Here is a 22,935-nt window from a genome sequence, read left to right as displayed (position 1 = left end):
AAACATTGTATAGAGTTTGGTAATTTTCTTTCTTTCTTTCCTTTTTTTTTTTTTTTTTTTTTTTTGTCTTTTTGCCTTTTCTAGGGCTGCTCCCGTGGCATATGGAGGTTCCCAGCCTAGGGGTCTAATCGGAGCTGTAGCCGCCGGCCTACACCACAGCCACAGAAATTCCATATCCGAGCTGCGTCTGCAACCTACACCACAGCTCATGGCAACGCCGGATCCTTAACCCACTGAGCAAGGGCAGGGATCGAACCCGCAACCTCATGGTTCCTAGTCAGATTCGTTAACCACTGAGCCATGACGGGAACTCCATGTTTGGTAATTTTCAACTTTGCTTCCCCACAGTATAAACATACAAACTTAAAACCACATGCTTAATATTCTGAAATTTAGTCACCAACACAATATCCTAATGAGAAGCCTATTCTTAAATGTTTCATCAGTTCTCAGATCCTCTAAATGAGGATCACTGAGAAGACTGTTTAATAGTCCAGGTAATGTGTAAAATAAAAACACTTTTTGCTGTACAGCACAGGGAACTCTACCCAATATTCTCTGATGATCTATATGGGAAAAGAACCTGAGAAAAAAATGGACATATATATATATATATATATATATATATAACTGAATCACGTAATGTTGTACAGCAGAAATGATAACATCTTGTAAATCAACTCTCCTTCAACACAACTTAAATAAATAAATAGTAAAAAAGTAAATAAATAAATGAGGGGGTTCCCGTCGAGGCTCAGTGGTAAAGAACCCAGCTAATATCCATGAGGAGGCAGGCTCCATCCCTGGTCTCGCTCAGTGGGTTAAGGATCCGGTGTTGCCGTGGGCTGTGGTGCAGGTCACAGACACAGTGCAGATCTGGCGTGGCTGCGGCTGTGGTGTAGGCTAGCAGTTTCCAGCTCTGATTCCACCCCTAGCCTGGGAATTTCCATATGCTGTGTGTGTCGCCCTAGAAAGACTAAATAAATAAGTAAAAATAAAGCACCTTTGCTAAGTTCAAAAGCACCGTAGGGCTGTGTGTGGTCAGGCTGCTCTAGAGAGCTGCTCTCTTGCTCTCTGTACATCCCCCACCCAAGGAGTCCCTGCTTCATATGCACATTGTTGTATACGGAATGGATGGTCAACAGGGACCTGCTCTATAGCACAAGGGACTCTGCCCCATGTTCTTTGATAACCTATATGGGAAAAGAATCTAAAAAAAATGGATACATGTATGTGTATAACGGAGTCACTCTGTTGTACAGCAGAAATGATCACAACATTGTAAATCAACTAGAATCCAATAAAACGTCAAAAAAAAAACCACCTTACTCACAAAGACTGTCTTTCCCTCTTAATCACAGTGCCTCATCAGTTCCTTGCCCCCCAAGCCTTCCCCAGCTAGTGACTGTTCTTCTACTCTTTAGATCAGAATGGCTCCACCTGCTTAGTTTATCAAAGAGGCTATGAGGGACCTGCCCCTGTGCCGGTGTCCCTGGCAACTGATAAGCCAATCTGATGCCAATTCCCTGTATAACCAGCGACACCTCTCCCTATTCCATTGCGAAGACTGCTGCCATGTCCTGCCTGCTGTCTGCTCTCCAAGACCTTGTATTGGACGTGTACAATTTGCTACCCAATAAACCACCGATGCTGGTCTCTGGGCTCTTTTTGGTCCTGAGACTGGGCAGTGACAAGGCTTGCAGGCTGGTAGGACTGCAGTCCAACAAGCTAAAAGTTTTTAAATGAGTTCTACCTACTTTTGCAGCTTTGACCTAAAAGAAACATGCACCCCTAGGAAAGACATAAGGCAGACTTAGTGTTATGTGAAATGGAAATTTTATTATACAACAAATACAATTGGGTAAAATTATAATGATTTACCTGTGGTAATTGCCAACGAATGCCCTAAGAATATACAAAATAATTAATTTTCAACCACAGGCTTCTCTAATTTATGGTAAACACAGTGGATCTCAAAAGCCACTAAGATGACAGAAAAAAAATAATTTTTTTAAAAGATGGATGAAGCCATTAAAAAGAAAACTGGAGAGGAGATAATAATAGCAAAGAAGAAATATCAACAAAATGTCAGAAGATGCGTGAAATTAATGGGCTTGAGTTCCAATTTCCTCCACTTTGCTAAGCATCTACAAGCAGGGTGAGACAAGAAAAAAAAAAATGCTGATTTGTATTATAAAGCCCTAGAAAAGTTCAGGAATTGAAGATAATGGCTATCATGGGGAACTGAAAACAGAACTGGTTGAAAGGTTTTATAAAGAGCAATCAGACCTCTAGAGCCCCTTGCTTGGCTTTTATCAGAGAGGCTATTCACTCAGGGCCAAAAGGCAGAAATGGGGTGAAGTGAGGAGAGTAAGTGAAAGTCTGTTCAAAATAACTCCCACAGGGATCCCTGAGTGCTGGCTACTGGCCTTATGCTTCTGCACAATGTCTCTCAATTTTTAAGTCATCCTCTAAGAGTTTTTTAAAGAGTTCCCCCACCCCCATGCCCTATTAATGAATTACAATTGAGAATTTAAACTATAAATGTAAATTTCACATCAGATTAGACCCAGCCAAAGAGAGCGGGAGTGAACAGTTGGTTAGAAAAAACATGCAGAAAAAAGCACAGAGAGACAAAAGAATGGAAACTTATTCATGAGAGTAAAAGGCACAGAGGAGATAGTTAAAAGGTCAAACTTAAAAGTAAATGGAGTCCCAGAAAGAAGGAGATAAAAATGAAGCAGAATCGATGTTCGAAGAGAAAAATGGCAAAGAATTTCCCCAAACTGAGAAGACGTCAAATCGCAAACCTAAGAAACCTGGTGAATTCTATGCAAAATAAGTAAAATCACACCTAGGTTAAACCCCTCAATGCTAAAGAATAAGGGAAATTCATAAAAGCAACTTCACCTTAAAAGACAGATCACTTTCAAAGTGGCAACAATAAGACAACCAGCTGACATGACTCAGCGGTTGAAGATTGAAGACAACAACACGCTGAAAAAAAAACATTCTCTATCCAGCAAAGATACCCCTCAAAAATGAAGGTGATGACTTAACACTCTTTGAGAAGAAAAATGACCTCGGATAAAAACTGAAATGTAGGGCGTTCCCGTTGTGGCACAGCAGAAACAAATCTGACTAGCATCCATGAGGACGCAGATTTGATCCCTGGCCTCACTCAGTGGGTTAAAGATCCGGTGATGCCATGAGCTGTGGTGTAGGTCGCAGATGGGGTTTGGATCCCGAGTTGCTGTGGCTGTGGTGTAGGCCAGCGGCTGCAGCTCCGATTCGACCCCTAGCCTGGGAACCTCCGTATGCCTCGAGTGCAGCCATAAAAAGCAAAAAACAAACAAACAAAACCTGAAATGCAGAAAGGAATGAGAAAAGGGGCGGGGGGGGGGGGGTTGGTCAGAAAACGTGTGGTGAAATCCAATGACTGCATAAAGCAGTAATGGCATCTGCAAAATGTAGAATACTTGAAATATATTGTATTTGACAGCAGCAGTACATATAGTAAGAGGGGTTTAAATGGAGCTGACATACTAAGGATTCCATATTGTTCCCAAAGACACAAAAGTACAAATTTATATTGAGTTTGACTATAAATATATTTATATTGAAGATAATGGCTATCAGGGGGAACTGAAAACAGAATTGGTTGAAAGCTTTTATAAAGAGCAATCAGACCACTAGATCCCCTTGCTTAGCCTTTATCAGAAAATGTGACAGAAATGCAAAAAAATTGATTACATTTTATTAACATAAATGTAAAAAAAATTTAGCTTAAATAAATCAAATAAAAACCTTTAAAAAAATAAAGCAAGTGGTACAAATAGCAAATAATAGACTGGTAGATTTAAATGTAAATATGTCAATAATTTCAATAAATGTAAATGAATGAAGTTTCCAATTAAAAGATAACTGTCAGACTGAATTTTTATAAAAACAACTATATTCTGCTTATTAGATATTCATATATAAAGTGACAGAAAGTTTAAAAACAAACACTAGGAGTTCCCGTAGTGGCGCGGTGGTTAACGAATCTGACTAGGAACCATGAGGTTGTGGGTTCTATCCCTGGCCTTGCTCAGTGGGTTAAGGATCCGGCATGGCCGTGAGCTGTAGTGTAGGTCGCAGACGTGGCTGGCTCGGAGCCCATGTTGCTGCGGCCGGCGGCTACAGCTCCGATTAGACCCCTAGCCTGGGAACCTCCATATGCCATGGGAACAGCCCTAGAAAAGGCAAAAAGACAAAAAAAGAAAAAAGAAAAAAAAAAGAAACCCACCAAATAAAGGGAAAGTTAGTTTTAGCTTCTATACATGTAACACAGTTAAAGTATCTTGCCAGCTTTTTAATAGAAAGTCTTACATTCAGAAGTTTTAAGTGTTGCAAGTAAAATAATTTTACAGATCTGTAGTTTTTAAGCTTCGAATTGATTTAGATTTTTAGATTTCCATGGTTATTTATACAACTATCTTTCAGTAAATAAAGCAATGGTATAAATGACTGGGAACTTATTTTTCGTAATAATCATAGATTCGCTTTGAATAAGTCTTCTTACTTTGTTCTTAGTTTATTTAAACAAATTCAAATGCTGCGTGCCAAATATCCCTGGGTTTATAGTGTCATGAAAACAACTAGTTATTTGACGTCTATAAGTGAGTCACTGATTACCTTGACAAAGGCATTTAACATCTACTATTCTTGTTGCTGCAATTATTCCAACTTACCTGACATAAACTGCCTTAAGTGAAAAAATTAGTTCACAACAAATAGACACTCTACCTTGGGAAACAGTTAAGGCTGAGGAACAAAAAAAAAAAAAAAAAAGAAAAAAAAAAAAGGCAGCCTGAGGGGCTGCTGTGTGGAATAAAACCATCCACAATGAACACAGAAACAAATGCAAAAATTTCACAGGGGAAGATGGGTTTGAAAGACTTTTTAAGGGTCAACACACTAAAATACACACACACACACACACACACTTATTGGGAGAACTTCTATTTATTCAACTGATACCTCAGGTATTTCCTGTTGTAGCTCAGCAGTAACAAACCTGGCTAGAATCCATGAGGATGCAGGTTGAATCCCTGGCCTCACTCAGTGGGTTAAGGATCCGGCATTGCCAAGAGCTTTGGTGTAGGTCACAGATGTGGTTCAGATCTTGCATTGCTGTGGCTGTGGCACAGGCCAGCAGCTGAAGCTCCAATTTGACTCCTAGCTTGGGGACTTCCATCTGCTGCAGGTGCAGTCCTAAAAAGCAAATAAATAAATAAAGACCTCGGTTTCACATTAAAACCAGGAAACCGACACATTTGGAATGGCCTGGGCAATGGGGTCCTACTGTACAGCACAGGGAACTGTGTGTGACTGGGTCAATTTGCTCTACAACAGAAATGGAAGAAACCTTGTAAATCAACTACACTATAATAATAATAATAATAAAAACAGGAAACAGAAAATTACCACGGGCAAAGAAGGGATCCAGATGAGTACAGACAGTAAAGAAAAGGACAGGGAGGTAATCTTAATATAAGTAAGCGGCTTCTTAGTTGCATTTCTAATTCTATCATTTGCCCTTTTCACTCAAATATGGACATGTGGCTTCACCTGCTTCCAATTCTATACTCAATCGTCAAGACATCTGCATTGTCACCAAACACTGTCCCCTCAAACAATCGCTGCCATGTTACCTTCTTATTTGAGCTCTTATCTTCTCAAGTACAAATTATTCCAAGTAGTTTCCTCAAAGATTTTCTTGCCTCTAGCTTCCCAGCTTCAATCATATCTTTTTTCCCCCTGGGGCAAAAAACCACCACTTCACATACCTCACTCAGTGGGGTACGTCAGACAGTGTTGCATGGCACAAATAAGGTCCCGGGGGTTAATGATGAGTTGGGTAGGGAGCTGTGAGGGACAGATGTCTCTCAGAAGTTAGTTTAGAAAAGTACCTGCTTTGAGATACTTGTCATCCCTGCTCTACCCACAGAGCCAACAACAGATAAAAGAGGAAGACAAAAAAGACACAGATGCACACAGAAAACAAGACAAACGTCTCCACGGAGCACAAAAACAAGAGAAGCACAAAAATGGGCTGTGGGTCCTGAATTCCAGGTCCAAGAGCAGGCAGCAATAGCTTAAGTGGTAACAGGGAGGCTTAACTGTCCTAGAGACAAGGAATTAAACCCCAACTCATGGGAATGGAGCAGCTGGGGTGAGGCTTCCCCCTTTAGAAAGAAGACTGACAAAATAAGGCCGAGATTCTGCCGAAGGCCAAGATTTTATAAAGTTGCAACTACTAAGTCAGAAAGAAGGAGAAAGAGCAACAAACTCAAACCCTCGTGAATGCAGTTACTTGTCCAGCAAAATCCCCAGTATCACAGAAGATGAGAAGTAGGAAAAATAAGTCTAATATAATGCTCTTGTAAGCTAATATAAGCTTAGACTTGAGGCTTGAGGGGGCCAGGCAGAAGCCATCACAAACCATTAAGGCAGTAAGGGGAGAGACTTGAAAGGGCTGTGAGGAACTCTCACTCAAAATGAGCTTGCAAACTACAAAATTCATGAGAAACCATGGATGAATTTACCAACACAAAAATAATGGCATAATCTATAAAGGACTTGGAAAGTGTTTAGGGTCTTCAAAGAAGGAAAGAATGGCAGCCAAAAGAATAAATAAGAAATCATGAAATTAAAACATGCTGAAACAAAAAAGAACCAATTAGTTATGAAATATAAGGTCTTTAAAATAAAAACCTCCCATTAGATTGAACTCTAGACTGGAAAGATCTAGACAGTTAGTGAATTATATAATGCAAGTGAAGAATTTACCTTGACTGAAGCAGAGATTTAAAAAATATGAAAAAATAGTTAAGAGACATGTGTGGAGAACAGACTGAGAAGCTCCAATGTTCTGGAAGAACAGAATAAAGGAATTGACAAAGAAGCAATTAAAAAAAAAAAAAAGGCTGAGAACTTTTCAAAGTTGAAGACAAGAATCCTCATACTAAAAGTATATATTAAGTGTCACGCAAGATGTATTATTAACACATCACTCCTAAACACAATGCACTGAGACTGAATGGCACTGAGGATAAGGACAAAAACCTTAAACCAGTGGAAGCACAGACATTCTGGGAGAGGAAAAAGCAAATGCAAAGACCCTGGGATGAAAACAAGATTTGCATGGCCCACAAGTTCTTTATTTCTGATCTGTGGTGACAGAAGCCCAGGAACTCGAATGAAGTGTCCAGAAACCTTTACGACATAAAATTATATGTCTGGTGACTGGAATAATAAAAATCAGAGCTTATATTTGAACTTTGGGGTGCCCTCTTCCATTTGCACAGAACTTCATTCTTACGGTATTCTTATTCAATTATCCATCCATAGCAAATTGGAAAATAAAACTCCACTTGTTGTATACCTTAAGTATTTTACAATTTTATTTTTGAATTTTACCTCAATAAAGTTGGGTGGGAAAGAATACAAGAAAAAACTTAAATAGAGGCTTCCAAACATCAATGAGAACAACTGACAATCTTTATATTTATTTTCATTATTGTTTAGCAAGTGTTTTGAAGTGTAGAGAATTCAAGTTGTCACTGTCTCAATTACTGTGTTATAAAGAAGAGAGTTCTAGTTAATGTTTTACTACGCTTAAAAACGGCTCAAGTGAGATATCTACCAGAGCTGGGCAAATTAACAAATCTTATGTCGCTGTTTAACAACAGAAATCATGAAGGTTCTATAAATGGGACAATTCTTTACCCATGTGAATTAACCTCTAAAGTACTCGACTCTGGTATTATGATTAAGAATTATGATACGGACATTATCTCTGAGCTTATAACTGACCAGATCTGTACACACTGAATTTTGGGAACAAAATTTTGCCTATTTAGAGAAGTATTTGGCAAACGTGGTTAGATTTTCAGAGGGACACTACATTAAGTCTCTAGGAGATGTAACCAGCAGGTTATGATGGGAAAGTCATCAGACGTGTGTACATTATCAACAAAATAAAATTTCTCGTGAGGTGTGAATCTTGTCTTCAAACCCTTTTTTTTTTTTTTTTTTTTTTTTTTTTTTGTCTTTTTGCCTTTTCTTGAGCTGCTCCCGCGGCATATGGAGGTTCCCAGGCTAGGGGTCGAATTGGAGCTGTAGCCACCGGCCTACGCCAGAGCCACAGCAACGCAGGATCTGAGCTGCGTCTGCGACCCACACCACAGCTCACAGCAACGCTGGATCCTTAACCCCCTGAGCAAGGCCAGGGAACGAACCCACAACCTCATGGTTCCTAGTCAGATTCGGATTCGTTAACCACTGCATCATGATGGGAACTCCCAAACCCTCTTAATGTACATATAATCTGATATAAGTAACTGCTTTCCACATTGCTTATTTTGGGGTTAAAAGGAAACCATTAAGACCAATAAAATGGCATTCCAAAATAAGGATGTTCCATTAAAATTTCATCTAAATACCAATGTTAAAGGAATCAACAATATTATTACATTTTGGAACAAATATTACGTGTGCGAACTTAATTCTAGAAATGCTCTTGGCTGTCAAAATCTCTGTGCATTTCCTTTGCTTACCTAATTTAATCAAGTCTAACGCTATACTACTGCATAACAAAGAAGAGTGTGTGTCTTACCTAGTTACTTTGCAGCTTGATTCGATCAAGTCATTTTCAAAGTCAAGCAAGCTGGAAGGCAGATTATACTCCAATGGGGATGTCAGTCTTTTCAAACGCAAAAGGCCAACACAAAATTTTGCTCCCATCTCTTCCAGTTCTCGAGTACCAATTTGTAAACCCTAGAAATAAAGCAATATTATATATGTAACTAGGACATTGGCTATCCTCTGGCTGTAGCTCGTTAAAATTACATAAGAGGAATTTATAACTATATTAATAAAATAAAAGGCTGGTACGTTGTGTGAACCTAGGACTCGACAAGCAGTGTCTTAACAACATAAGGTTATTTTAAGTCACAAAGGAAACTGTCTTAAAAAACCATTTCTAAAACGTCTATTCTCATTCACTGCACACAAGCTATTTTCACCAACACGCTGGTGAGGGAAAAAAATAGATAATCATCCTGTGGTTAAGTTATTCTTGGAGTTCATGTGTGAAATTATATTTTTGTAAGATCTTGCTAGTACTTCTTGTAATCCACTACTTTGGATGCTGATGTTAAAATTATTGTGTTACAATCAAGGATCCAAATCGTATACTCAAAGATTACTTTATAGATAATTTTCCTGTATGATAAAAAGAAATAAGTAAGTAAAAAACAAACAAAAGGAAAGTAATTATGTAAAAAAAAAAAAAAAAGGATTAAAATCTAAGCCAGTAAGATAGAAGGTAAAATAAGTTCTTATGCTCCATGTCATTCAAGAATGTCCCTTTCAGAGTTCCCGTGGTGGCTCAGTGGTTAACAAATCCAACTAGGAACCACGAGGTTGTGGGTTCGATCCCTGGCCTTTCTCAGTGGGTTAAGGATCCAGCATTGCCATGAGCTGTGGTGTGGGTCGCAGACTCGGCTCGGATCTGGCGTTGCTATGGCTGTGGCGTAGGCTGGCAGCTACGGCTCTGATTCGACCCCTAGCCTGGGAACCACCATATGCCGTGGGAGTAGCCCTAGAAAAGGCAAAAGCACACACACACACACACACACACACACACACAAAAGAATGCCCGTTTCAAATTTTGTCTACTGAAGCAAAAACAAAATTTTACCATGACCCTTTTTTTTTTTTCCTTTTTAGGGCCACACCCGAGGTACATGGAAGTTTCCAGGCTAGGGGTCATATCGGAGCTACAGCTGCAGGCCTACAACCACAGCCACAGCCACAGGAGATCTGAGCCACTTCTGCAATCTACACCGCAGCTCACGGCAACACCAGATCCCCGACCCACTGAGTGAGGCCAGGGATCGAACCCACATCCTCATGGATACTAGTCAGATTTGCTTCTGCTGTGCCACAATGGGAACTCCTATTTTAGCTATTTTTTAATGTAGTTTCTTTCAATGACCAAATAAATTTATCAAAACACAAACAGAAAAATTTTTAAAAATCCAATGAAAGTCTACCAGGAGAATCCAAATACAGTAATACTGCCCTTACACTACAGGTGATTTCCAGGCACATGCAGGTTACAGCTTCCCTGACTACCTCTCTCCCTACCCCCTGAGACTAGTCTCACAGACACTGATGCTCTAAGTTGCCTTCTCCAGCCTCAGTGCATAAAGCAACTCTTTACGAAAAAATAACTTACAATCTGTTTCCCTACATCACATAGCCCAAGGGTTTTTTTTTTGTTTTTTTTTTTTATTTCCTAGAAGCTACCTATGGTCCTTTACAAAAGTGATTCTCTAGCTTTTCTCCCACCCCACACCCTTACAGTTCCCTAAAACAGGGATGAGGAGAAAGGGTTGGTGGGCAGAGGGCTCATGCGCCTCGCTCACCGCGATCATGCCCTTGGTAGAAGAGAAGTCATTATTTTACAATATTTGGAGAGATTTCAAAAGACAGTCCATTTTGGAAGAATAGTATACTGTGCTTAAACTGAAACTCAGAGTCACTCTACAGAAACTACTGGAATTTCATCAAGGTCTCCCATCTAGGTCCCCAAAGTTTGAATGTCAATAGGAAAATCTATATGATTTTCTTCCACTTTGTTATAGACGGGCAAAACCATTATTTAAGCTCTCCCCTTAAACATTTGGGCATGAATTATAATATGTTTACATTTTTAATACTAACCAATTGGAAGATTTTTAACTCTTTAAAACATAAAATTATAACCATTTTTATGTGAGATATGAAAATCACTGAGATTCAGTTTCCTCTTGCTTCATGTCAACAAAGCAGAATGGGTGGAATAATTAGCATGACACCTGAAAACCTTTCTGTGGCAAGGCAAGAAAAATAAATAATTGGGTTTGCAGTTGCTTACCTAAGGTCCAGTTCATTGCCCATTAAGTTCTCAATTTTTAAAATTAGAAAACTCGAAGTCACCTAACGTTTAATTACTCTATAATTTCAAAAGTAAAGTTTGAACTCACTGTTTCCAATAAAAACCTATGGCACCAAAGAGGAGTCTTAGGAAAGAAAAAAATTAGCAAAGGGCTATGCATATGTCACACACACACCAAATCTAAATATAAAAATACTTTATAAACAAGTGTAACGTGTTTATTTCTAAATGCACACAAATACACTTATATGCAACAATTAAGATGACAGAACATTTTATTAATAATCTACTACTTGCATAGCTCATTATAAATCACTAATCATTATTTAAAAGTGTACAATTTCTTAAAAATTATGACTGTAAACAGACTCAACCAAGATTTCATAAGGACTCAAATCAAGCTATTTAGTTCAGAAAACTAAAAAAAAAAAAAAAAAAAAAAAAAAAAAATTTGTTCTTAAGATTTCATATGATTCAGGGAGTTCTCATGGTGGCTCAGCAGTGACAAACCTGACTAGTATCCATGAGGACGTGGGTTCAGTCCCTCAGTGGGTTAAGTATCTGGCGTTGCCGTGAGCTGTGGTACAGGTTGCAGATGTGGTGCAGAGCCCATGTTGCCGTGGCTGTGGTGTAGGCCAGCAGCTGCAGCTCTGATTTGACCCCTAGCCTGGGAACTTCCATTTGCCGTCTTGGGTGTGGCCGTAACAAGCAAAAAAACAAAAAATTCATATGATTCAATTTCACTATTGCAAATTACATATAACTCAGGACAACAAACATATCATTTAATTTATATTATATTAATTTATATTTATTAATTTATATTTGATAACTATTAGAATATATACGAAAGTCCTGAGATGTTTTACCTTATATTTTCCCTGATCACAGCCACACAAAGTGCTCTCCATGGTGTAGCTTCTTTGCACTCCTATCTCTCTCCAAACGACAACACGTGCCGTAGATTCTTTAGATTTTTCTACTACGAAGCTACAGCTGCTCATGCAAAATGCTGGGGCAATATGGCTCAGAATCTTAGGCAATGTCTGCAAAGATAAGAATGATAAAATAAGATGTTTTAAGGGTTTTTTGTCATTTAGACTTTTTGTTTGAATTTTGAAAAATGGTTATGACAGCACGGTCATTAGAGCAGAGTCATGTGGATCCTCTTGCCATCCCCTTGCTATTCAAAACATTAAAATGATCCTCTTACTAATTCATACTTTTCTGCTTTCCTAGACAAACAGTAATCAGAGAATAAAAGGATAATTCATGATAGCAACCAATAAGGGGGATAAAACTATGTAAGAAAAACATGTCTTAAAATATGAAGAGGAGTTCCCGTCATGGCTCAGAGGTTAACGAACCCGAATAGCATCCATGAGGACGTGGGTTCGATCCCTGGCCTCGCTCAGTGGGTTAAGGATCTCGCATTGCTGTGAGCTGTGGTGTAGGTTGCAGACATGGCTCAGATCTCACATTGCTATGGCTATGCTGTAGGCTGGTGGCTATAGCTCCAATTTGACCCCTAGCCTGGGAACCTCCATATGTCATGGGTGTGGCCCTAAAAAGACAAAAAGACAAAAAAAAATAATAATAACATATGAAGAAAAATATATTTTATAAAACGAAGATATTAGTCACAAAAGATGGCTTGACTAAGAGATTTAACACTGTAAATTAATCAATGAAGGTAAAACAATTATGATATAAATGGCCACGACATTTCTAAAACTGAAAATTATTCTCAAGTTCACTTAAAAATGAAATATAGAAATGTACGTGGGGAATTCTCAGAGAGAAGCCTGACTAGAGAAATAATCCAACAGATAAATTAAATATCTAAGGTAATTTAAATGGTGATTCTGATGTACGAATAAATACATCTTCAGAAAGAGAGTTCATAATGAGAATCAAAGGTATTTGTTAAAGTTAGTATTATTATTATTAGTGAAGAAGACTGATCATTCATGAAACCTAACACACCAGTCAGCCACTGAGAAAAATCAGCTGAAGTCACTCTTCCTTAAATTAAACTCTAAATAGATTGAGAATTTAAAAGTAATAAGTAAAGGGAGTTCCCGTCGTCGCGGCGCAGTGGAAACGAATCTGACTAGGATCCAAGAGGACACAGGTTTGATCCCTGGCCTCACTCAGTGGATTATGGATCCGGTGTTGCCAGGAGCTGTGGTGTAGGTCGCACTTGTTGCTCGGATCTGGCGTTGCTGAGGCTGTGGGGTAGGCCAGTGGCTAGCTCTGATTTGACCCCTAGCCTGGGAACCTCCATATGCCATAGGTATGGCCCTAAAAGCTAAATAAATAATAAATTTAGTAAGTAAGTAAAATGTTTTAAATGAAACTAAAAACAGTAAACATGGAATTATACTTTTAAAGTGTTGGAAGGAGAAAGGCCTTTCTATAAGCCTCAAAACCCAGAAGCCATTTTTTTTAAAAAAAATCAACAAATACGAAAAAAATTTTAGATCATTATTCATCATAAACAAAATTTTAAATACATTTATAATACACATAAAGAGTCCTTATATTTCTATTTTTTTGGCCATGCCCACAGCATATGGAAGTTCCTGGGCCAGGGATTGGACTTGTGCCACTGTAATGACAACACCAGATCCTTAACCCAATGAGCTACAAGAGACCTCCAAGAGTTCTTATAATTAGATGACCTGTACAAACATAAGCAGGGAATATGAAAAAGGTTATTTTTAAAAGAGAGATAACTGGTTAAACATATGAAAAGATACTCGAACTCATATACTTATAATTACAGATATACAAATTAAAACCATCAGATTTTTTTTTTCACCTGGCAAAGATGACAATAAGGAGTTCCCTCTGTGGTACAGAGAGCTAAGAATCTGACCGCAGTGGCTCAGGTTGCTTTAGAGGCACAGGTTTGATTCGCAGCCTGACACAGTGGATTAAAGGCTTGGGTATTGTTGCAGCGGCAGCCTGGATTCAATCCCTGGCCCAGGAACTTCCATATTCTGTGGGTGCATCCATAAAATTAAAAAAAAAAAAAAAGATGAGAGTAAGATGTGTGGAGAAACAGCAGTATCATTCACTGGCAAGTATTGATTTGTACAATCTTTATGAAAGACAATTTGGCAATAAATAGTAATGATCAACAAGGGACACTGAATAAATAAACTTTGGCAAAACTGTACAGTCATTACAAAAATACGCAGTGGAAATCTTGTGTCATTGTCAAAAAGAAGGAGGCAGATCCAGATATGAGGATCCAGATATGAGATATGATGTGAAAAAAAAAGCTGCTGTGAAGTGAAAAAACAACAACAGCAACAACAACAAAAACTTCATGCACTATGAGTATATACATCTATAAAGGAATGTGTTTAGAGGCAAGTCTCACAGTGCACATGGTGAAAGTGATTCTTTGGTGATGATTGAGAGGAGATGACTTTCACTCACTATTTTATATTTCTGGAGTGCTTCCATTTTTTATGTAACTCTAATCATTTTATTTATTTGGAAAAGGGGAAGAAGAGAGAGGACACCAGAAAGAAAATGTGCCTTGAAGTTCTGCTAAAGGCAGTGGTATGCTACTGAAACTTATCTGGAATCTAATATATGGCACAAATGAACCTTTCCACAGAAAAGAAAATCATGGACATGGAGAACAGACTTGTGGTTGCCAAGGGGGAGGAGGAGGGAATGGAAGGGGCTGGGAATTTGGGGTTAATAGATGCAAACTACTGCCTTTGGAAATGGATAAGCAATGGGATCCTGCTGTATAGCACTGGGAACTATGTCTGGTCACTTTAATGGAGCATGATATGAGAAAACAGAATGTATACATGTATGTGTAACTGGGTCACCTTGCTGTGCAGTAGAAAATTGACAGAACACTATAAATCAGCTATAATGCAAAAAATAAAAATTATTTTTTAAAAAAAGAAAATGACCTGCAGTGCTCAATTAGAGGTAAGTATAGGAGAGACACTATGACAGAATGAAAAACACACAGGATATAAAGTAACAGATTGCACTTCAGTCCCAGGAATACCTCAAACACATCCATACATGTGGAAATAGAGTAAGTAACAGAGGGCTTTATACAATCTGCAGAGGAAGAAGATACTGTTTAACAAATGGTGCTGAGCCAACTGGTTATACATGGGGAAACTAAAATTAGACCCCACAACTCAACAAAAGATTAAAAATTGAAATCTGAAAAGCATTTTTAGAGGAAAAGCTTTCAGCTTTTCCACACTAAGTATGACATTAAGTGTGGGTTTGTCATAAACAATCTTTATTATGTTGAGATATGTTCCCTCTATACCAACTTTGATGAGAGTTTTTAACATGAATGGATGTTGAATTTTGTCAAGTGCTTTTTCTGCATCTACTGAGATAGTCATGTGATTTATATCCTTCCTTTTGTGGATGTGATGTATTACAATGATTGATTTGTGGGTACTGAACCATTCTTGCATACCTAGAATAAATCCCACTTGATCACGGTATATGATCCCTTTCAAATATTATTGGATTTGGTTTGCTAATACTTTATTGAGGAGTTCTGCATAACACTGATGAAGGAAACTAAAGATGATACAAAGAAACAGACAGATATCCCTGGTTCATGAATTGAAATAATTAATATTGTTAAAATATTCACATTACCAAAAGCAATCAATTGATTTAATGCAATCCTGATCAAAATACCCAGAACATTTTCCACAGAAATGCAACAAATAATCCCCCAAATTATGTGGGACCACAAAAGATCCAATTTTGCCAAAGAAATCTTGAGAAGTGGGGGAAAAAAACCAACAAAGCTGGAGGTATTATACTTCTTGGCTTCAGACTATACTGCAAAGCTATAGTAATCAAAACAGTATGGTGCCAGCACAAAAACAGACACAAAGATCAATGGAACAGAACAGAGAGTCCAGAAATAAACCTACATACCTATGGTAAACTACAGTCACAGGCTGTGACAAAAGCAGTAAAAATATACAAAAGGAAAAAGACAGTCTCTTCAATAAATGAGTGCTTCAGTAAGTGTCCAATAACTGGACAGCTACATGTAAAAGAATGAAATTAGAGTATTTTCTCACACAATATGCAAAAGTAAATTGAAAAATGGAATAAAGATCTAAATGTAAGACAGGCAGAATATTCTTTAACGTAAGTTGTAGCAATTTTTTGAATCTGCCTCTTCAGGGAAAAGAAATAAGAACAAAAATAAATAAGTGGGACCTAATTAAATTCAAAAGCTTCTGTATAGCAAAAGGAAAAGATAACCTATTGAATGAGAGGAAATATTTGCAAATGATATGACTGAAAGGGGCTAATATCCACAATACACGAACAGCTCGTGAGTTGTAACATCAAAAAGAAAACAAAACAAAAAAACCAAACAACCCAATTAAAAAATGAGCAAAAGACCCAAATATATATTTTTCCAAAGAGGAAAGGAAGATGGCAAATAAGCACATGAAAAGATGCTCAGCATTGCTACTCATCAGGTAAATGCAAATCAAAACCACAATGAGACATCACATCACACTATCAGAATCAACAGCAAGATCACAAATAACAAATGCTGGTGGCGATGAGGGGAAAAGGGAACCCTCCTACACTGTTAATGGGAATGTAAATTGGTACAGCCACCATGAAAAACAGTTATGGAGGCTTCCCAAAAAATTAAAAAAGAACTGCCATATGATCCAGTAATTCTACCCCTGGGCATATGTCCCAAGAAAACAAAAACATTCATTTAGAAAGATACATGCACCCCAATGTTCATAGCAGCATTATTTACAATAGCTAGGATACGGTAGCAAACTAAGTGTCCATCAGCAGATGAATGGATAAGAGGATGTGGTATATATTTTTTTATTGTTAATATATATGATATATGTACATATAATGGAATATTCGTTTAGCCATAAAAAAGAACAAAAGTTTGCTATATGCAACACATGGAAGGACCTGGAGGGTATTATGCTTAGTGAAATAAGTCAGACAAAAATAAATGATTTTTAGATTCCACATATAAGCAATAGCATATTTATATGTGGAATCTAAAAGACAAAACAAACGAATGTACATAATGAAACAAAAGCAGACTCACAGGTATAAAGAACAAACCAATCATTACCAGTAAGATGGATGGGGGTAGTGGCAAGACAAAGGTAGGGGTTTAAGAGGTATGAACTATTATGTATAAAATAAATAAATAATACATACACAACACAAGGATATATTGTACAACACAGGGAATATAACCATCACTTTATAGTAACCTTAAATGGAATATAATCTACAAAATATGGAATCACTATGTTGTATACCAAAAAACTAACATAATACTGTAAATCAACTGTAATTTAAAAAACGTGAAATGCAAAATGTTAAAAAAAAAAAACAAAAACATTTAGGGAGTTCCCATTGTGGCTCAGTGGCTAACAAATCCAACTAGGAACCATGAGGTTGTAGGTTCGATCCCCAACCTTGCTCAGTGGGTGAAGGATCTGGCATTGCCGTGAGCTGTGGTGTAGGTCGCAGACGCGGCTCGGATCCTGCATTGCTGTGGCTGCGGCATAGGCCGGTAGCTACAGCTCTGATCGGACCCCTAGCCTGGGAACCTCCATATGCCGCAGCAAAAAGACAAAAACAACAACAAAAATTTAAAATGAAAAATTTGAAACATAAATGTCAAAATGATTAACATGTACTGATCTGAGTACTTCATATATATTAAATTATTTTCTATGGTTTTATGCATGTTTGAAATTCAAACATTCCCGCCTGATTTGTAATAATTACCCTGTATCCCACATCTTCCACGACGTCACATGAAGCTGCATTGTCACTGGTGTGCCACACTGTCTCTTTTATGCTGCAACCATACATAAATACATTCTTCTTTCGGGAGTGGCCGTGATAATCACAATAAACCTTGAAAAGATAATACATATTAAAAATTAAAATCCTTCAAATTCATATATTGCCAAGTAAAGCTAGTTAATATCAAGCTAATAAATAGGTCTTGGTTCCTTGGTCCTTTTTTTTTTTAACTGAGCCACCATTTAACAAGAAATGTAAGTGAACATAAAAATACTCTCATGAAAAACACTTTAAAAGGGGGTATGATTTCAATATTATTATCATTATTATTATTATTTTTGTTTTTTAGGGCCGCACTCGTGGCATATGGAGGTTCCCAGGCTAGGGGTCGAACTGGGGCTACAGCTGCCGGCCTACACCACAGCCACAGCAATGCAGGATCTGAGCTGTGTCTGCGACCTACACCACAGCTCAAGGCAATGCCAGATTCTTAACCCACTGAGAGAGGCCAGGAATCGAACCTGCAACCCTCATGGTTCCTAGTCAGATTCGTTTCTGATGCACCACAATGGGAACCCCTCAATTTAATTTTTAAGAGCATCATTTTAACAGTGAAAAATAGAATGTCATCTTTAACCCTCTGCAGTGTTAGATCTTTCCCAAAGGAAGATTAACTCATTTAGAGACTAACATAATAGAAACATTCTAAACCAAAGTTGTTGGAAACAGAAGAAATATATATACAGAGTTCACAAGAGACTCCCACCATGCCTATATTACCTTTCCCATGGGTATACTTGAGACCTGCCTGCTTTAAAACTGGCTAAAGAGCTCAGAAATAAGCTTCTACTTATTTAAGAATTTGGAAGATACATACTTTTACCTTGGTGTTGTTCAGAGAAGTTAAATACTTAAAACTGATAATCAGGTGTTACCAATATTCATAATCAAAAAAGAAAAGGGGCTCGAGAGAATTATAAAAATTAAACCTGATGAAATAAGAATATGGATATACTGTATTAATTTGACACGATAATAAATATACAAGTGATTGATAACAAAGATATTTTAAAGAAATTGCTTTTGAAATTAATACATAGCTTTTATAACCAGAAAATAACATAAAAGATATTGAGTTATTAATCAACAAAACTACCTCTTTGACTATATACACAAATATTGCCACTTACGAGTGGTAAACGCTTGACTGCAGCCAGGTATTGTAGCAGACCCTTGGCATGATAAATTGTAGGATGTAAATCTGGATTTGGACTTTGCCACTGCCTATTCAAATCCTCTCCACTTAAAGAACAGCGGTGACTACACACATGTAAACACAACAACAGACAAACATTGGTGCCAAGAAACTCTTACACACAGTAGATTTAATTTTATGATTCTATTCAACTAAATATTTCAAATATGTATAAATGGGGGGCTCATGAGAATGTATATTATAACCATTAAATAAACATTTATAAAGCATTTACTATGTGTTACATAACTGTGGTAAGCTTTCAGTTTCATAGGACAAAATTTTCAAGCTAGAGGAAAAACTCTCCACTCAGGGGTTTTGTTCCATACTCCATGGTATTTATTCATGGTCTTATTTCCATTCTGACTACATAATAATCATTTCTTATGCTAACAGTCTGTATTTTGATTGTCTTACTTATTGTTAAAAGTACTATCTGGTCCCTCCTTTTAAGAAAGATAAATACATTAGAAGTATACATTCATGTAAAAAAAAATCAAATACATTTTCATTTAATCGTAAGCATTAAGTATTAAGATCACTGAGCAAAAATTTAAGCAATCAGAAGATAACACAAATATAAACAGAATTCTAACTGGTCAACCTGTTTCTGAATTAAAACTAGATATAAAATCTCACTTTAGTCCCATAATCATACTACCTAAAAAGAAACTATTCCATTTCTTTTCTAATTCAAAAATTTCCTAAAATATGAGAAATATACATGGTACCATTATGGAATAAATGAAGTATAGTATCTTCAACTTTGGAGATGGTCATGACAGCTAGACTAAATCCCACCTGTCAAAAGCACTAAAGAGACTTTTGTCTAATTGACATAATAAATAAACTTTACTAACTATACGATAGCTCCACTAAAAAAGTAATCTTCCAGTATTCCCACTATAAAGAATTCACGTCATCAGGGCAAGGTTAGCAGATGGAGCCAATATTCTATAACAGCGGAAAGAGGTTCCAGAATATTCTAAATCTTAGAACAGGAGTTCCCGTGTGGCTCAGCAGAAACGAATCTGACTAGCATCCATGAGGACGCAGGTTCGATTCCTGGCCTCCCTCAGTGGGTTAAGGATCCAGCATTGTCGTGAGCTGTGGTATAGGCTGCAGATAGGGCTTGGATCCCGAGTTGCTGAGGCTGTGGTGAAGGCCAGCAGCTATAGCTCTGATTCTATCTATCCCTGGCCTCGAAACCTCCATGTGCCGCAGGTGCGGCCCTAAAAAAAAAAAAAAAAAATTTTAGAACAACCTAAGATCATTCCATGGACAAATTAAAAAAGAAAGGACTATAAGGTTGATGTGTTAAAAATCTTTCTCAAATCCTAATACTGTGATTTTTTTTCCTAAAACAATCAGGAGAAAGACATTTTATGAAATCATAATATTCTCATGAACAGGTACACAATTCCTCAAAATAGATTATTATGATCATGCAAATTATATTTTCATTTACAATTTATCCTAGATTAACTGCCTACCAATTTTTTGTTTGTTCCAGAAAAATCACAGCATTTGTTTTCCACATTAACCTGGAGGCTATGATTTCAAGTTTACACGGGACAGCCACAATAGTCTATAATATTTCTCTCACTATTGCTTAACTTACTTTCCATTGATGACACCATCTGGATTTAGCATAGGGACAATTTTAAAAATATAAGATTCTCGTAAGCTCTGAGCGGTAGGGTTATTACTCATGAGATACTCCAGGGTGCCTTTCATGACCCAGCTTGCGTTAGTTTCTCCAGGATGGACCCGAGCGGATAGGAAAACGTACGGGCGGTTTCCTAAAGTACACAGAAAACCTCACATTAGAATGAGCAGCTACCGAAAGTCTGTATGATGCATGACTCTAGGGCTTCAGGAATATTCCTGCTCAACTGTGAATACTGATATAAAATCACAGTACAAATCACTGTGCATCTACTCTATACAACTGCATAGGACCGCATTAGGTCCTATGGAGAAAAATATAAAACCCATATAAGCCAGGTCATATATATACACAGACATACGCCAAAAATATAAAACCTATATAAGCCAGGTCTTATACATATATGTAATATATATATACATATACACACACAGATTAAATAGTATTTAAATCACTTATTGATTTCCCAACGATTAATCTAACATAGGAAATTAGTTTTTACATTATCTTGGCTTCATAAAGAACAAGTAGCTAGGAAAATACAAATGAAACATAAATTTATTTTTTGTAAAGTCATGGGGAAAAGAAGGAACATGTAACCTTACTCCTGTTTTGTGGTCGCTAAGATAAGCATGAAACAAAAGGTAGATCTGCTCAGAGATTTACAAAGAAAAAACATTTTTCACTCCATATTTAGATATACAAGTCTATAGAATAACCACTCAGTTCATCTGCGCACTTTTTCATGAATAGCAAGCTTTTCTCTTTCCTGAAAATATTTCATCTTCTTATCAAAATTAAAACAGTTTTTTCTTACTTTTTTTTAACCACAGCTGTACATGTGAGGCAACTTTTAAAATATAAATGTCAGGGAAAAACAAGTAGCTAGGCAACACTAGCCTCAAAACACGATAGGTTTCTAGCACTTTTATTTATACACAGTAAATGTTTAAACTGATGGCATTATTACATGAACTCTTAAAGTTATCGGTTACACTTTGAGCGTAACTTCCAAGGGTAAGCATTGTAGAATATTAGTATCAAAAGAGACCTCAGAATACTACTATCAAAAGAAACCTCAGAGATCATCTCAGGCAGCCCCCCCTCATTTTCAAGATGAGGACCTTGAGGCCCAGAAATGGGCCCAGGGCCAGGCAGTAATAGGACCAAGACTAGCACCCAAGACTTTGGGTGGACTTCTTTCTGATGCCTATTCCTAGTACTACTGCCCTCAGCCAATATGTAGGAAGCAAAGAAATATAAGAAAAAAAAAAAAAAAGATTGGTATTTCGAGTGAAGAAGAGAAACTTACTGAATTGACAGATATGTTCATAATAATTAGACTCTGGCATTGCTGTTATAGTCACCAAGGGACAGATGTTTCCAGACAGGGTTTCGCATAACACGTCTTTTCTAAAATAGATTTGCTGGGGATTGTGTGCTGATTCCAGCTTTTGAAGATGCATCTTAAAGCAAAGTAGACAGTCATTTTAGAACCCCCTATGATAAACAGAAATACAAGCATCCAGATCTCCACAGAACGAAAAGTGAATCCATTCCTAATACCTCCTCGGAAACCCCCCAGGGTCCAGATGCAGTTAAACATCAGAATTTTGGGAACTTGAGAGACAAGTACAGTCTGTAGACCATTAACGGTGCAATACTGCCAGTGAGGTCACTGGCAGAAGCTTGTAATAAGCAGATGATTATTTCTGTAGCAAAACATACAAAGAGTCACTCTAAGTGGAATTAACATTCTAAATAAGCGCACATCAATTCAGGCCAGGCTTTGCTGCCAAATGGGTTATGAAAATGCTTTTGGTTTTCAAAGCCTTCTGAATTTTGAAATTTTCTGACTGTAGATTTGCAACAGCAACCTAATATATATGGAGAATGAAAATTAGGTAGCACGAATTTTTTAAGCACTTTTTCCTGATTTCAAGCTTAATACAGGCTCACTGTAAAAATGTCTGGAAGACACAGAAAGCACAAGAAAAAATTTAAAACACCCATAACTGCATCACCTATATTACTATTAATAAATGCCAATATATATAAACAAAACTGTAACTACATGTTAAGACTTTTTATAGGAGCTCCCACTGCGGTACAGCGGAAATGAATCCGACTAGTATCCATATCCATGAGGACGTGGGTTCGATTCTTGGCCTCACTCAGTGGGGG

General features: G+C 37.4%; 1 protein-coding gene across 7 annotated transcripts in view; it reads right to left on the bottom strand.

Moving 5' to 3' along the window:
* The window catches only part of AGTPBP1 (ATP/GTP binding carboxypeptidase 1), a 142,608-nt gene that overhangs the window by 8,515 nt on the left and 111,158 nt on the right, over positions 1–22,935 (bottom strand). For 6 of the 7 annotated variants that reach the window (XM_021064641.2, XM_005656805.4, XM_005656806.4 and 3 more), the window contains 6 exons: positions 22,064–22,217; positions 20,704–20,884; positions 19,018–19,147; positions 17,807–17,938; positions 11,860–12,036; positions 8,663–8,823 (listed from right to left, as the gene is read on the bottom strand). In XM_021064641.2, the coding sequence (XP_020920300.2) occupies positions 8,663–8,823; positions 11,860–12,036; positions 17,807–17,938; positions 19,018–19,147; positions 20,704–20,884; positions 22,064–22,217 (935 nt within the window). Of the gene's footprint in view, positions 1–5,022; positions 5,257–8,662; positions 8,824–11,859; positions 12,037–17,806; positions 17,939–19,017; positions 19,148–20,703; positions 20,885–22,063; positions 22,218–22,935 lie in introns of those variants that run through there. The other variant, XM_084979772.1, reaches the window with a different exon arrangement.

The sequence above is a fragment of the Sus scrofa genome, chromosome 10 (genome assembly GCF_054392235.1).
Source record: "Sus scrofa isolate SSC_HxYL_T2T_F1_AM1 chromosome 10, Sscrofa_HxYL_maternal_Yorkshire_Landrace_v2.0, whole genome shotgun sequence".
In the NCBI taxonomy this organism is placed as follows: Eukaryota; Metazoa; Chordata; class Mammalia; order Artiodactyla; family Suidae; genus Sus; species Sus scrofa.
Note: the sequence above shows the minus strand (reverse complement) of the source record. Positions and strands in the feature narration are given on the sequence as shown.